This window comes from Heteronotia binoei, chromosome 2 (genome assembly GCF_032191835.1).
Source record: "Heteronotia binoei isolate CCM8104 ecotype False Entrance Well chromosome 2, APGP_CSIRO_Hbin_v1, whole genome shotgun sequence".
NCBI lineage: Eukaryota > Metazoa > Chordata > Lepidosauria > Squamata > Gekkonidae > Heteronotia > Heteronotia binoei.
Window position 1 is genome coordinate 56004549 of NC_083224.1, and position 14138 is coordinate 56018686.

The 14138-nt window shown below is 41.9% G+C and overlaps 1 protein-coding gene across 2 annotated transcripts in view; it reads right to left on the minus strand.

The window, feature by feature from the left end:
* Positions 1-7409, minus strand: part of ACSS2 (acyl-CoA synthetase short chain family member 2) — a 60547-nt gene extending 53138 nt beyond the window's left edge. For both annotated transcript variants that reach the window (XM_060231017.1, XM_060231016.1), the window contains exons 1-2: positions 7161-7409; positions 2990-3185 (exon numbers count right to left, since the gene is read on the minus strand). In XM_060231017.1, coding sequence (XP_060087000.1) covers positions 2990-3185; positions 7161-7290 — 326 coding nt within the window. In that variant the 5' untranslated portion in view covers positions 7291-7409. The remainder of the gene's footprint in view (positions 1-2989; positions 3186-7160) is intronic.
* Between the last annotated feature and the right edge of the window lie 6729 nt (positions 7410-14138).

A 14138-nucleotide genomic window follows, 5' to 3' on the forward strand; every position in this document is an offset into this window, starting at 1 on the left:
CTGTTTAAATCTTTAAGTGTACCTAAAGTGTCATTTCTTAAGGGGAATTTTTGTAAACTGATACAACAGCAAAGTGATCGTTTTATAGAAGGGTGACTAATAAAGCGGTCACCTTGTCACACATGGTTTTAAGGGACATCAGAAGTTCCATGTACTGGAAGACAAACAGGCTCCTCCAGGCTTCTCAGAAGTATCCAGTGTTAAAAGGATGATGCTGACAGATGGACCCTTGGAATATTCCAGAAGCATTATATTACCATGCAGTTAGAACATTATTTAAATTTAAAAATTCAGAGGCAAACAGCTATGAGTTTTGTACGTTTCTGTTTCTTTAGTCAAGCCAGAATCTTGACAGAAATAATTTTTCATATTGAAACATGTATCTATCTGCTGTTATGGGATCTTGCTTTCCACAGCTCATCTGCAGTCCCCTGCCATTAGAAAGCCAAAGTCTATATATGTATTTTATTAGCCTCATTAATTTGTAACAAGGTTTGTTTTCTTGCCTTGAACGACAACTCACTCTAGCAACTGAAAATTCTTTTGAAGTGGACACTAATCAATACTTGGTTTACAAGACCAGGCTAGAGGAAAAGATAAAAGCCAGACCCTCCAAAATTGGAATATTTATTTTAGTTTTAATCCAATATCTGGCACCTAGAGCAATACCACAGAGCTCTACAAGGAAAAATGGTGGGTGGGGGAAAAAAATCTTCCCTTACATTAACTTAAGAAAAAACACATAAATGCATATTCCTAATTGTTTAAAAGTAAACTATGTTTCATCTTTCCATACTGCCTTTATACACAAGGCTGGTGCAGAATTAATGCTTTATCAGGGATAGAAAATCCAAAGTGGGCTAAATAGTGCACTGTCTTCCCTACACCCTTCTTTATGTCCTTTCTTAGAAAATACAAATTCCTGCTACCAGGCCTAGTCATTATTAATGTTATGTCCCCAGACATTATGATGTTTGAGCTACACAAGCTTCCCATTTAAGCCAGAATCTAAAAACACTCTGAAGCTGGTTTCAGATCCCAGGTTAAGCTCAAGATGGGAAGCTGTTAGTCTGTCTGTAGCAGCAGATAAGAACAAGAGTTCAGTAGCACCTTAAAGACTAACAAAATTTGGAGCAGAACTGAGCAGTAACAGAAGTCATCATGAAAGCTCATATCCTGTCACAAATTTTGCTAATCTTTAATGTACTACTGGACTCTTGTTCTTCTCTATTGCTATGGATGTAACACATAAGACATTGCAGCTTGAACATGTATTTCAGGAAAGACGGAAGTGAGTGAGCGATCCTGTGGCCACTTCCTAACTGTTTCATTATGGTTATGAAATACACTTTTTTCTTTTTTCTGTTGCCCTTCTTTCTTTCAAAGGAGCTTATGGTGGCATATAACCCACAACAACCTTGACAAAACAGAATTACCAGTATTATTATTTTTTAAAAATGCATCCCACCTTTTTGTAGATAGCTCAAAATAGTTAACAATCTTCTTATTATGTCTGCACCAGCAAAGTTACATCAAAATTTTCAATGCAATGCCTATCAAAATAACATCCCATCACAATAATTAATTGATACCACTCAGGATGATACAAAATTTTCTACAGAAGCCCAAAGAAAGCTTGACTACACTTGATGCCATAATACAGCCATGCAACACAGCCTGAAAAATGCAGGGTGGCAAAGTCAAATTGAGAACCAGTGTGGTGTAGTGGTTAAGACTGCTGAATTAGTAACAGGGACATTTGGGCTCGAATCCCCACTTCATTGAGTGACTCCAGTCATTCTCTCTCAGCTTAACCTACCTCACAGAGTTGTGAGGATAAAATGGAGGACACAAGAAAAATGTTAAGCTATTTTGGGTCCCCACTGGGAAGAAAAACAGGGTACAAATGAATTAAATAAATAAGTTACCTAATATTAGAACAGCTCAGAAACTTGAAGTCTGAAGTTCCACCTGGTTCTTTAACAGAAGATCTGAGGCCTGTTTTCATCCCAATAACAGTTTAAAGAAAAACAAACACTATGACTAAGCCAAAACTAAAACACTGAGTAACTACATAATACTTTTACAAGGTAAAGGCCTACATTTGAGACACACAGCTACAACGCACACACCCACATTTACTTGCTAGTTAAGTCCTAAAGAAATCAGTGGGGCTTGCTTCCAAGTAAATATAGATTGGATTGACCTGCATACCACATTCCTCATTCTCTGGTTGTTCTGTAAAGTACACAAGTACTAATCAAAGAAAAAGGAACTAGAACTGTCAGGGAAAAGAAATAAACTACATGACTGTTTCTGGGCACAAGAAATGAAAGCACAATAATTTTCATATGAAAAAGAATTAACTCTTCTTGCAAAAGCTCCCTTAAATACTAAAGAAGATGATCACATTCTTGCTCATGGTACAATATTTCCTATACTCACAGGCACCTTAAACTTCTGGTATCGATCAGATATCTCCACTTAACATTATTTTGCAGGAAAGTGAGGGGGGTTGGGTGAGGATGATTAGAATTTTTAAAAGCACAATGGTGAAAAGTTATCCCTGCCCTTGCAATGAACTTCAGTGTTTGTGTTCTACTGAGGCACCTATTATTTAGGAAACCAAGGATTGTTTGTAGCAAGTTTTCTAGAGGACTTTTGGAAGTACACAACAAGCCACTGATAAGGCCACTGTAAGAGAAGCATTACAGAGGTATTAAGCAGCACTAAAGAATTTTATCTGGGAATCTGTCAAAACGTAAGGACTCAGAAGCAATTGAAGGCAGATTTCCCTTTTTAAAAAACTGTATGCCTTCTTTAATTACAGATGGTTCTCAAGCACATTCAACTGAAAATCAAATGACACAGTGTTCATTAGTTCTCAAGTCTCCAAACTTTGGGTCAGCACAAAATAAACCAATGGCAAAATATATTTTTTTCACTTCCAAAGTTTTATATGAGAGCATAATAAAAAACAGAATATTACCAGTAGAAAGCTATTTTGTCCCCAAGTTTATTCTCATAGACATTCCTGTCCAACAGATTGTAGCAAATGTTAGTTGTAGCCCCTTTCATCCATTCAATGGAGATTTTTCCTTTAGTGACATCAAAGTTGTACTGCAGAAATGGTCCAGTGTACTGGCTTCTCCAGTAAAATTCTTTGGCAATATCACCCCAAAATTCTGCAAAAGAATAAATTAAAACTTTCAGACAACAGTTAATTGTATGAGGCATCTAAATTAGACAAAACTGAATGGGTCTTATCTAAAGAAGAGAATGTATAAAGAGATTTAAGGATACAAATGGCTACAGCAGAACTAACAGTATGGAAGGATATTGGACATGTGCTTATGAATCGCTTTCAGTTTATTGCTAACACAATTAAGTACCTAATGTCTCATGTACTAAATATCTGGGGACAAATCACATAATTTCAATGGTAACTTCAATGGGAATTAAATAAGCATACTTTAAGAATGCATAATCCAATTAAAATATGTGACTTTTTCCATTCTAAAGACTATAAAATTGCAATTAAAATGCATCTTTTTTGCATTAAAAGGATCCATTTCTTCACAAAAAATCAGATACAGATCAACATGCGCCAACATTATAAATTTTCTGCTTTACCCTTACTACAAAAATATTTTGAAACAACTGTTCTGAATGGTACCTTAAGATCAACAATTCACCCTAAAACTTCATACCTCTCTTCGGTCCCTGGCAAGACACCCTCATGGCTATATGTGACAGCTTGAGAAATATGGCCATTTATACAATAGCAGCATTGACATCAAGCAGAATCCTGAAACCAAACACTACAGCTACTGTACTAGACTGCAAAATACAAAGGACCCATTGGTATTTTGTAAAGTTGAAGAATAGAGTAGTGTCACACAAAGAAATCTACCAAATATTCATTCTCAAAATATACCTACATAGCTGCGGCAGGAATATACTGACAGCATCTCCATGTAGTTAATTTGGGATCAAATGGGATGCAACCATCAGATGCATGCAAAAATGCTTGTCTATGACAAATATACTGGTTAAAACCTAGCAAATCTCACATCTTACTGGTATCTCCTCAAGGAAAACATTACCGTTGCATTTGCACACGTCACAGAAAAGAAATCCTAGGGGACTTCTAATTAGATCTTCCAGGTACAATTAATTACATGTTCCCAAGACATACAAATTACTGCCAACAGTATACTTTACAACAATAACTTTTACTATATAATCTATCCACCGGCTCACCTGTTCAGTATATCAATACTGTAGTAGTGACTCTCTTCCAGAGTAATGTAAAACTTGAGTCTCCTTGACAATCAAATCTATGTCTTTTTGCATGTTGCCAAATAATACACCAGACAAATTACTGCAGTTTTCCATTCAGAAAAAGGCCATTTCTCACTATGCCTTTAAAATCCAGTGGCAACTTTGACCTGTAAGATTGAGCTGGCACCTTATTTGCTCATTCCCTCTCCCCTAAGCTCCCTCCTCCATACAACTCCAGCAGTCTGGAATAGAAGGAAATTAGTAGGTCACCACCAGAGTTTGTAAAATGTTTTTCGCTTAAATTTTTAAAATGATTTTAAAATTATGTATTTTTTACATTATTGATGTACATTGCTCAGAGCTGAGATGGGGTGATTAATTAAATCAAATAAATAAATAATTGCAAAGGAACACCAAGAACTTCTCTATCCTAATAGAAAGTCAGAACACCTCATCCATGCATTTTGCTTAAAGGCAAATTTTAATCTAGCATCTTTAATTCACCTGTAAGAAGACACCAGGTAGTTGTCTCAACCAGAACCAACCTACCCAAAGTTTTGTAGCTGACACAAATCTGAGTAGACATTTTCACCAGTATGAATCCTCTTGAAATGGCCTCAGAGCTGTCCTACAGACTGGCCCTTAGACACCCTACAGAATAGCCCTGCTGTTCTCAAATGGCAGCAGGTTATTCCAATAGTAATTTCAGTGATAAATTATCTCACCTCTATATTGTCTGCAGTGTCAGCACAGGTGTAGGCATTGTAGATACTATAGAACTGAAATTATGCCAACATTACTCAATTACTCAACATTACTGCTAGAGTAAATGAAAGTATGAAGGTATCACGTATACTAATTGCAATGTGGAACATCACTTCTTTCCCAAGGATTTGCCTCTGAACACAAAACCTTATTGTGAAGCAAAGCTCCATCCTTGCCTCCCCTAAAGGGTTAATGTGCATAGAAACCAGTCTGATCTTCCCTGTAGGTGTTTGCTAATTGGATTCTTGGCCTGCCTGGTACCTTATCTCTTTCAAGGCCAGAATGGAATGGGGCAATTAGCTTCCCATGAGAATACATGTTTCATGATGGCAGGGGGAAGATCAGGCGTGATGATGTAATCTTCTAGCGGTTTCTCCAGGGGAGGCATTCAGACTGGGTGTCATCATAACTTGACTTGAGGGATCAAAAACTCTAATTATTATATGGTTCAAAAGAGTGGTAGCTAGCTGAGATTTTCATGGACTATAGGCCTGAGACTATGCTTTACAATTGCTGGATACATAGAATACACTGACTAGACACCTTTACCTTGGATTTAAGCTTTGTGCACCTAACGAAGTTCTTGAGAGTGTTAGGAAGTAAAAGCTAGCTTTTTTGTTTTATGTACTGTATGATCTAGAAAATATCTGATGGCTATTTCTTTTGACAATTCTTGAAATAAACTTTATAAATATTTTAAATAAAATCGGTCTGGTTACTTGTGCACATTTACCCTGGAAACCCACAGGGTCATTTTATTGACTCTTTGACACTTGCCTACCAAAGTCTTGGACCCAAATGAAACCATCTCCTAGACAATATTTAAGAGGGTGCCTATGGTAACTCTCTGGCAGTCCCAAAACTAGCACAATATGATACAGGCACTGTTGCTGGCCTACCTGCCTCATAGTTGATGTAGAAGAAAGCCATGCTGGACCCGAGCAACCATTCTAGTCTCCAAGAGATTAACACAGAAACAACACAAGCTATACTGGCCTTCTAAATGTTTCCCCATGCTGGTACAACACTACAAGAGCATTGCCAGGGAAATTACTGCCATATGCAAAGACACTGATATATTAGACCTGGAAGAAGAAAAAACATACACAGAGATGTATATTTGGATAACTAAATAAATGCACAAAGGAAGCCGTGTTAGGTGGTTACTGCATATTACCACAATAAGTCTTAGCACAAGTTCAGAGCAATTTCTCCTGAACTTAGAATGCCTGGTAGAACAGCAGCAAAGATCTAGGAATTTATAAACTTTTGCAGACAGTGTAGCAACATCCAAACGGGGAGAAAGGTGCAGTATAAATGAAGGAAATAAACAAACAGATAAATCTGTCATAACTGAGTACCAGGGATGCTTCTTAAAATGCAGGCCTGCCCAGCCCTCAGCAATAATTCAGACACATCACTTGTTTCAGTATGCTTCATCTGCAAGTCAAAAGCAGACTGGTACCTACCCTATACGAATTAAGTCTATATCTACCTATAACTAGCATGTTGCTAAATTTCTGTGCACACAACTCTGTATACAAGGATGCATCAGAATGTGACATTGCCAAGGCAGCCTCAGTGCCTCTTCTGCACAAGTTCTCTAAAACAACCCAGCAAAATAACCTTGGAGTAGGTATATCCATTCCAGGCTGGCAACCTCAATGTTCTGGGATGGCACACAGAAGCAAGGATCTTCCGTGTGGCCAGAGGGAATGTAGTATGGCTAGTGTGAACGGAGTATCAAGTCTTGCGCAGTTAGGAGGGCGGCTGCGGCTTATCTTCAGGCACTTCGTACTAGAGGAGGAACTGGCACTGAGCATGACTACAGAGAGGCAGAGGAGGAAGTCATGCAAAGCACATGGCAAGACACAGAGAAGGATGGGGAGCAACCCCAAACCTCATGTGCTGCGCGCTCTCCGCATGCCCAACGGCTAGCAAAACCTCGTTGGCAGCAGGCGCAACTGTTACCCGCGCCTTGCTTCTCTTCAGCCAGGAAGCCCAGCCTGTAGGCCTGCTCGCGGCTGGCTATCAAGCCGCCTGGCAAAAGCGCGCCGCCCTGCCTGCGTGCCCGCCAGCCGCGGCCGAACCGGGCCTGGCCTGGCACTCACCCTGCGGCTCCTCCACCGAGCGGCGGTAAAGCTCCCTGTACTTTTCCAATGAGGGCACATGCGCCTCCCGCACCAGTTCCGGGGGCGCCCGGTACACCCCGGGGGCGCGCTCTTCCTCAGGCAGCACCATCCTCCGGGCTCCGGACGGGCGAGCAGGACGAGAGGCTGCAGCCGGCAACGAGTGAGCGAGCGACGGGCACTGAGCGGGGAAAGACCGCGGCGGGGCCGCCTCTGCCAGGCTCCGGCTGAGGGGTGGAACTAGCGGGAAGGGGAGGGTGGAAGCCAGGCCCCGCCCAGGCCTGGCCCGGGGACAGGGGAGAAGCCGAGCTGAGCGCTGGGCTGGACTTTGCAGTTGCCGCCGCCGCCGAGGTGTCGCTCCATTCTCGTCCCTCGGCAGGCGCGACAAGTCTCGGCAGATCCGTCCCCTCCCTCAGCGTTTCTCACGGGCGTCGCTGTAGAAGGAGAGAAGGCGGCAGAAACCAGTTTGCTTCACTTTAGTTGTCATCCACGCCCGTGGACTGAAGAGCCACCACCCTAGTGAACTTCAGGTTACCCATGAATATAGCTCGTTCACACATGCGGGAGAATGAAGTGGCAGAGGCCCGAGGCGCTAGAATAGACGGTGCTAATTCAGACTGTAGGAATCGGATCCTAGCGTCTTTCGTATTCGGGGGAAAGAATTGCAAATGAATATTAATGAAGAAAGATCCAAGTGGTCAGCCGCGTTGGTCTGAAGCAGTAGAACAAAGTAGGAGTCAAGTAGCACCTGAATGTGGCTGCACGTAGCTTGCGGTACTGATTTTCTATTTGCGTGGACAAGGAAGTATGTCCAAGTAGGATCCTCCGCCTGCGCTTTGAAGTAGTTCATTTCGTTCTGCGTGTATGGATCTAACCTACATTACAGGAGGGTACCAGTTTTTATGCCTACACCTCTACCTAGTAAAGTAGATTGGTCTAACCATGTCACATGCATAACCACGTGCTAGTATGGATACTAATGTATGAAGGAATTCTGGATGCATTAATGAGAGAAGGAAGTACTTCTTAACCCAAAGGGTGATTAACGTGTGGAATTCACTGCCACAGGAGGTGGCGGCGTCTACAAGCATAGCCAGCTTCAAGAGGGGGTTAGATAAAAATATGGAGCAGAGGTCCATCAGTAGCTATTATCCACAGTGTGTGTGTATATATATATATTGGCCACTGTGTGACACACAGTGTTGGACTGGATCGGCCATTGGACTGATCCAACATGGCTTCTCTTATGTTCTTATGAGAGACCAATAACTAGCTTTAGGCCCACGATGAGAAGAAAGGGGGGTATAAATGTTGTTAAATCAGTAATATGGTAACATTCAAAGTTTCTCTGCTGCATGGGATGATGTACAGTTCAGATGAGTACTGATTTAAGTACCTCAGAACAGTATTGTGCCTGCCAATCTATGCATAATGCTCCCATTTGTCCAGTTGTAGAATCTCTCATTTGCTCACAGACTTTCAAGTGGATTCAGCAAAAAAAAAAAAAAGCGGTATCTTTAAAGTTAACAAATGGATTGGGGCATGAACTTCTATATATGAAAATATTTGGGATTCTTTATTTCCACACACCTCTGCACTGTTGTTCATTGTACTGGGCAGAACTTTCTAACCATTTTGACATATGAAAATGTAACAAAAACCACAGAGAGCAAGCAATGAGATCAGTTATTCAGCAACCACCTTGCAAGGTTATTGTGAAGATAAAATCCCCTCTTTTTACACCATTCTGAGCTCCTGGGAGGAAAGGAAGGATATAATCATATAAATGTGACCGCTGAAGTTTTAGACACTTTTAAAGTCTGGAGTGTATTGTGACTGTAGATTAGAAAGCAAGGGGTTTTAAACCATTTTTGTATGTAACATTAAAAAGTGCCTTTGAGTATTTGTGCTGTGTGTTTTGTTAATGCACAATAGAATATGGCAGGGATTCATTTGATATTAAGTGTACCTTTTAGCCACTATAGACCAATTTAAGCAAACAAAGGCAACAATTATTTAAACCTCATGTGTGAACATACCCTTATAGACAAGATAAATGCTGAAATCAGGGTCTGTGACACTTGTGAAAATGAGTGCATATGCAGATGCATTTGGCAATTTATATTTGGAACTCATGCCTTCTCCCAGGTAATGCCAAAATCAATCTCCCTTACCTCAAAAGACTAGACTTCTTCAGACTTAAAACTCTGGTTCAGGCATGAGGCCTGTAGAACATGGGAAATTCCTGCTCTCTGAGGACCAAGGCCAAACTGACAGTGAGTTAGAGATAAGGGAGGGTGGGAGGCAGTTCACAGGTGCAAAAGTATCTCATCAACCCCATAACTTCCAAGGCCACCCTAAGTGGGATTACACATTCTGTCTAGTTAAAGCAAGGGTTTATGGATGATTGTTAATTGGGTCTGCTGTAACTGCAGAACACCAGATACTAACTGGCAACCTCCCCTCATCGGTTATTTCACCTGGTCAGCAACACCAGTGATCAGTTGGGTTACAGCATGATTTTCTTGTGGGAGGGATTTCCAAATCATGCCATGGGTGATATGATCTGGAAATTTCCTTCCACAATGAAGCTTTTGGCAGCAGTTTCCTAGCAGTCAGGGGTCAGATTGATGTTGGACAGCAATGAGTTTGGGGAACAAGGTTCAATAACCTCCCCTTCCTTAACAAACACATCTACATAGCAAAATGCTTACTGTGATTAAAGAAACTTTATTTTAGCTCCCTTTGATTCTGTCTCTTCTTGCTCTTACATCACAGTACCTATCAATTACACTATCTATTGGAACTATTAGGCAATGTTCATAACTTCCCTGAAAATGCCCTAGATTTACCCACAGAGCATGGCAAACCATATCTGTAAATGTAATAATGTAACAGCAAAGGTAGATGAGGAAGAATGGTAGAATTAGGGATGAGATGGGAGCCGTTCTGAAATGTTTGTTCAACGTGGATAATGTTATGTGAACATACCACAGCTAAGACACATGCTGTAGTAACCGGGGTCACTTTATCTGAAAATTTTAGTTTGCAACTTTTAGACCCTGGGGTTAGTGCTTGCAGCAGCCTAACCCTCAGCTGGAATCACCTGTAGGCTGTTAGTAGATCAGTTGGATTCTGTTTAATTCTCTCTGTCAAACCAGATCATTTCCATCTAGACAAGTTTGATTGGATGTGTCAAACTTGTGATTAGTTAGGAGAATCAGGTGAACTGAATTATGGCTTATGGTTCCCATAGAAGTTAAAAGAAGGGAAGTTTTCCTCCCCATTATGCTTAGGCTAAGACTTACCTTTGGAAATTACTTATTTTGTTGGGAACCTTGGATTTATGCTAACCTACCTTCTGGATTTTATTCTAAGAATTTGTATTAACAATTGGTGGAACCACCAAGATAATTTAATCTTGCATCTTAATAAATTCTAAGGAAAGACCTTTGGACTGGTCTATTTGTTGGGGCTCTGTAGAAATTTTCAGTTGCCTTGGACCTTACCTGAAGAGAGTTAATTCTGGGACTTTAAACCTGGGCAAAGAAGCCTGCATACGGATATAACATCTTAGGAGATGCAAAGTGGGCTGGTGGTCTGCTTCTGATAAAAAGAACCAGCCTGCAGGCAGTATATCAATCAAGTGTGCTTCTTCTGTCAGGACTCCAGGCCAGCCTCCCGCCAGGAAGCCAGAGGAGAGCTGGAAGTTAACAGCAGGCAGGGCACTGCACATGCGCACATCACTTGGTTTCCCTGAGCTTAATTACTTTGTGCTTGATATTTGGAAACTGAATGTATGAACTGACTCAACTGAAGTCATTGCATCCAAGATTATATAAAAGTGCTAAGAATAAGGCCTGTTGTGGAGAAAAATACAACAGGCTCTAGAAAGAGGCTCTGGGTGAGTGCTAGGGATGCCAAGTCCAATTCAAGAAATATCTGGGGACTTTGGGGGTGGAGTCAGGAGACATTAGGGGTGGAGCCAAGATCAAGGTTGTGACAAGCATAATTGAACTCCAAAGGGAGTTCTGGTGATCGCATTTAAAGGGACGGCACACCTTTTCAATTCCTTCCTTCCATAGGAAATAATGAAGAATAGGAGCACCTTCTTTTGGGGCTCATAGAATTGGACCCCCTGGTTCAATCCTTTTAAAACTTGGGGGGTATTTTGGGGAGAGGCACTAGATGCTATACTGAAAATTTGGTGCCTCTACCCCAAAAAAACAGCCCCCCCAGAGCCCCAGATACCCGCGGATGAATTATCCATGATTTTCTATGGGAATAAATCTCCATAGGGAATAATAGAGTTCCCAGCAGACATTTCCCTCCCCTCCCCCCGCTTTCTGATGACCCTGAAGCAGGGGGAGGGCCTCCATACGGGGGGATCCCCTGCCCCCACCTGGGGATTGGCAACCCTAGTGAGTGCCCCCCCACCCTTGCTGTCTTCCCATCCATTCAAGTGAAGGCATTCACTCCCCCCCCCACACACACACACACACCTCAGGAAGAACTGATCTCTGCCATCTGGAGAGCAGTTGTAATTCTGAGTGATCTCCAGCCCTAACTTGGAGATTGGCAACAGTGATTCCCCATGAGGAAATGGCTGGTTTGAAGTATGGTGCACATGGCATTGTAGCTACCTGAGGTCCCAGCCCTCCTCAAACCCCACTCTCTCCAGGCCCCGCCCCTTAAATCTCCAGGAATTTCCTAATCTGGTGTTGGCAACTCCATCTACTTCCCTTCGACTTCAGCTTCCCGTTGCCTCCCCCCTCTCTGCAGCTGCTACATAGGAAAAGGACAGCCTTTCTCCACATGGGGAGGGGACCAAAGAAGCTTACATCATTCTCCTCTTCTCCCTTTGGCCTGCACCACAACCCTGCAAAGTAGGTTAGGCTGTGTGTGACTGGTCTGAAATCACCCAGTCAGCTTCCACAGTAAAAATCTGTGTCTGGCAGACCCCACTCTGAAGCCCTAATTTCTATGCCCTCCTCAGACTCCACCACAGAATCTCCAGGAATTTCCCACCAACCTGGAACTGGCAGCCATAGTCAGGACTGGCCCCAGTGAGTTCTGTCTTAGAGGCCTTTAGTGATACCTTTCAGACCAACACACTCTCTCTGATAACATTGTTGGTCTTATGCACAGGACTTCAATCTTTCTCTGTCTTTGGCTTTACCTTCCTATCTCTCGCCTATCTGGCCTGGTGGTACTATAGGACACCATTTCCCTTCCTGTCTCTGTCTGTTTCCCTTCCAGAGGAGGATAGGGAGGAGTCCTCAGCCAATCAAGAGTCAGCCTTCCCTCCTCCTCCCTCCCTCAGCCAATTGTGAGAAGGCTTTCTCTATGGCTCTTTCCCTCCTCCTCCATCCCTCAGCCAGTCAGGGGAAGTCTTTCTTTCTCTCCTCTGCAAAGCAGTGTGGCAGGCAGCCTGGCCAATGGGAAAGTAGGAAGAGCCATAAACTGCCAGAACCAAGGTTAGTTGCCTTTGACTGACAGAAGCTGCTTGGCTGGCTAGCAACAGCCACTTGGGCAGGAGAGAGGAGTGGAGTCAACCAACAAATTCTCCCTCAAAGGCCACAGTAGGAGTTGAAGGGCCTCCCCCACCGCCTTTTACTGGGAGAACAAGCTTGGTTGCTTTTTACCGAGAGAAGCAAGGTTAATTGCCTAGTAGCAGCCACTGCCTAGCAATTTCCCCAGAGGGTCAATTGTCTGTCCTGGGGCCAGCAGTGGGTGAGAGAGAGCAGAGTCAGCCAGCGCAATGCAAGAGCAGTTGATTGATAGTTTGATGGGCCAAAGGTTGATGCATAGTCCCAACCAATCAGAGCGCTCCATTTTGTCACCACGAAAGGGCTTTTATTATATTAATAGAATGTAATTATTATATCAGATGACATGAAAATACCTGTCAGTGCAATCCTAAAAACAGTTACCCCTTCCCTTCCAAGCTCATTGAGTTCAATGGACTCAAAGGGGTATAACTCTTCTTAGGATTGCACTGTCTATACACAATGACCAATTTACGCATGCAAGTCATCACTGAATGTTGTAGTCCACAAGTGATCAAATTACAGGTTTGAAATTTAAACTAGCACAAAGGTATGAATGTAGGATTTTAGCAGATATACTCCATTGGTGATAGAACATCACACAAAAATCTGTGGGATTTCCCCTCAAGTAATTATATTTAGCTATTCTTCTTTTGTTGGGAATGTTCAGCATTCACCTGAAAAAAAAAAGTGAATATCAGGCCATGTACAGTTACTTAGTCCCTGCTTAATGTCACACCTTGATATTGTTGCTTTCTGCAAAATAGTCAAGAGGGAATCATCCTGGGATTTGAAATAAATGATTTGTGACACTTTTTTTTTCTTTTTTTAGATTTTTTTCCTCCCTAAATGAACCAACAGAACTAGTGTTTCATCTAGAAAATATATTTTTAGCATCTGTATGGTTTCCTGAGTCTTTGCTTGATGATTACATATTAAATGGTTGCATATTAAATACTCATCAGAACTATAAACTATATGGATCAAAAATCTTCCAGACTTTGACATTAACGAACTTCTCAGAAGCTAAAATAAAGTATCAGGCTGCTTCTCCTTTGTTTGCTTACTGCCAGTGATATGGCAGATCCACCCATCCCAATCCATTAATTAATTAGAACCACATTGTACACATGACACTTTATAAAGCAACAAGTGTATCCCTGCAATTGCTTCCTTTTTTAGGCAGGGCACATCAGCCTCTTAGAGATAGCAGCAGCAGCTTGATCAACTCTGGATCAGCTGTCATGATCCAAACACTGCCAGGAATACTCTGGCAGGCAGAAGAAGAATTCTGTCTCTCATGTATTTGCATCTCTTGTCAGTCACTCTCTGTATCTGAAACAGAACAATGAACTGGACTGTTTTCCTTCAGCTTTTCCCATAACTCTTTCAAAATGCTATGGCCACCTAC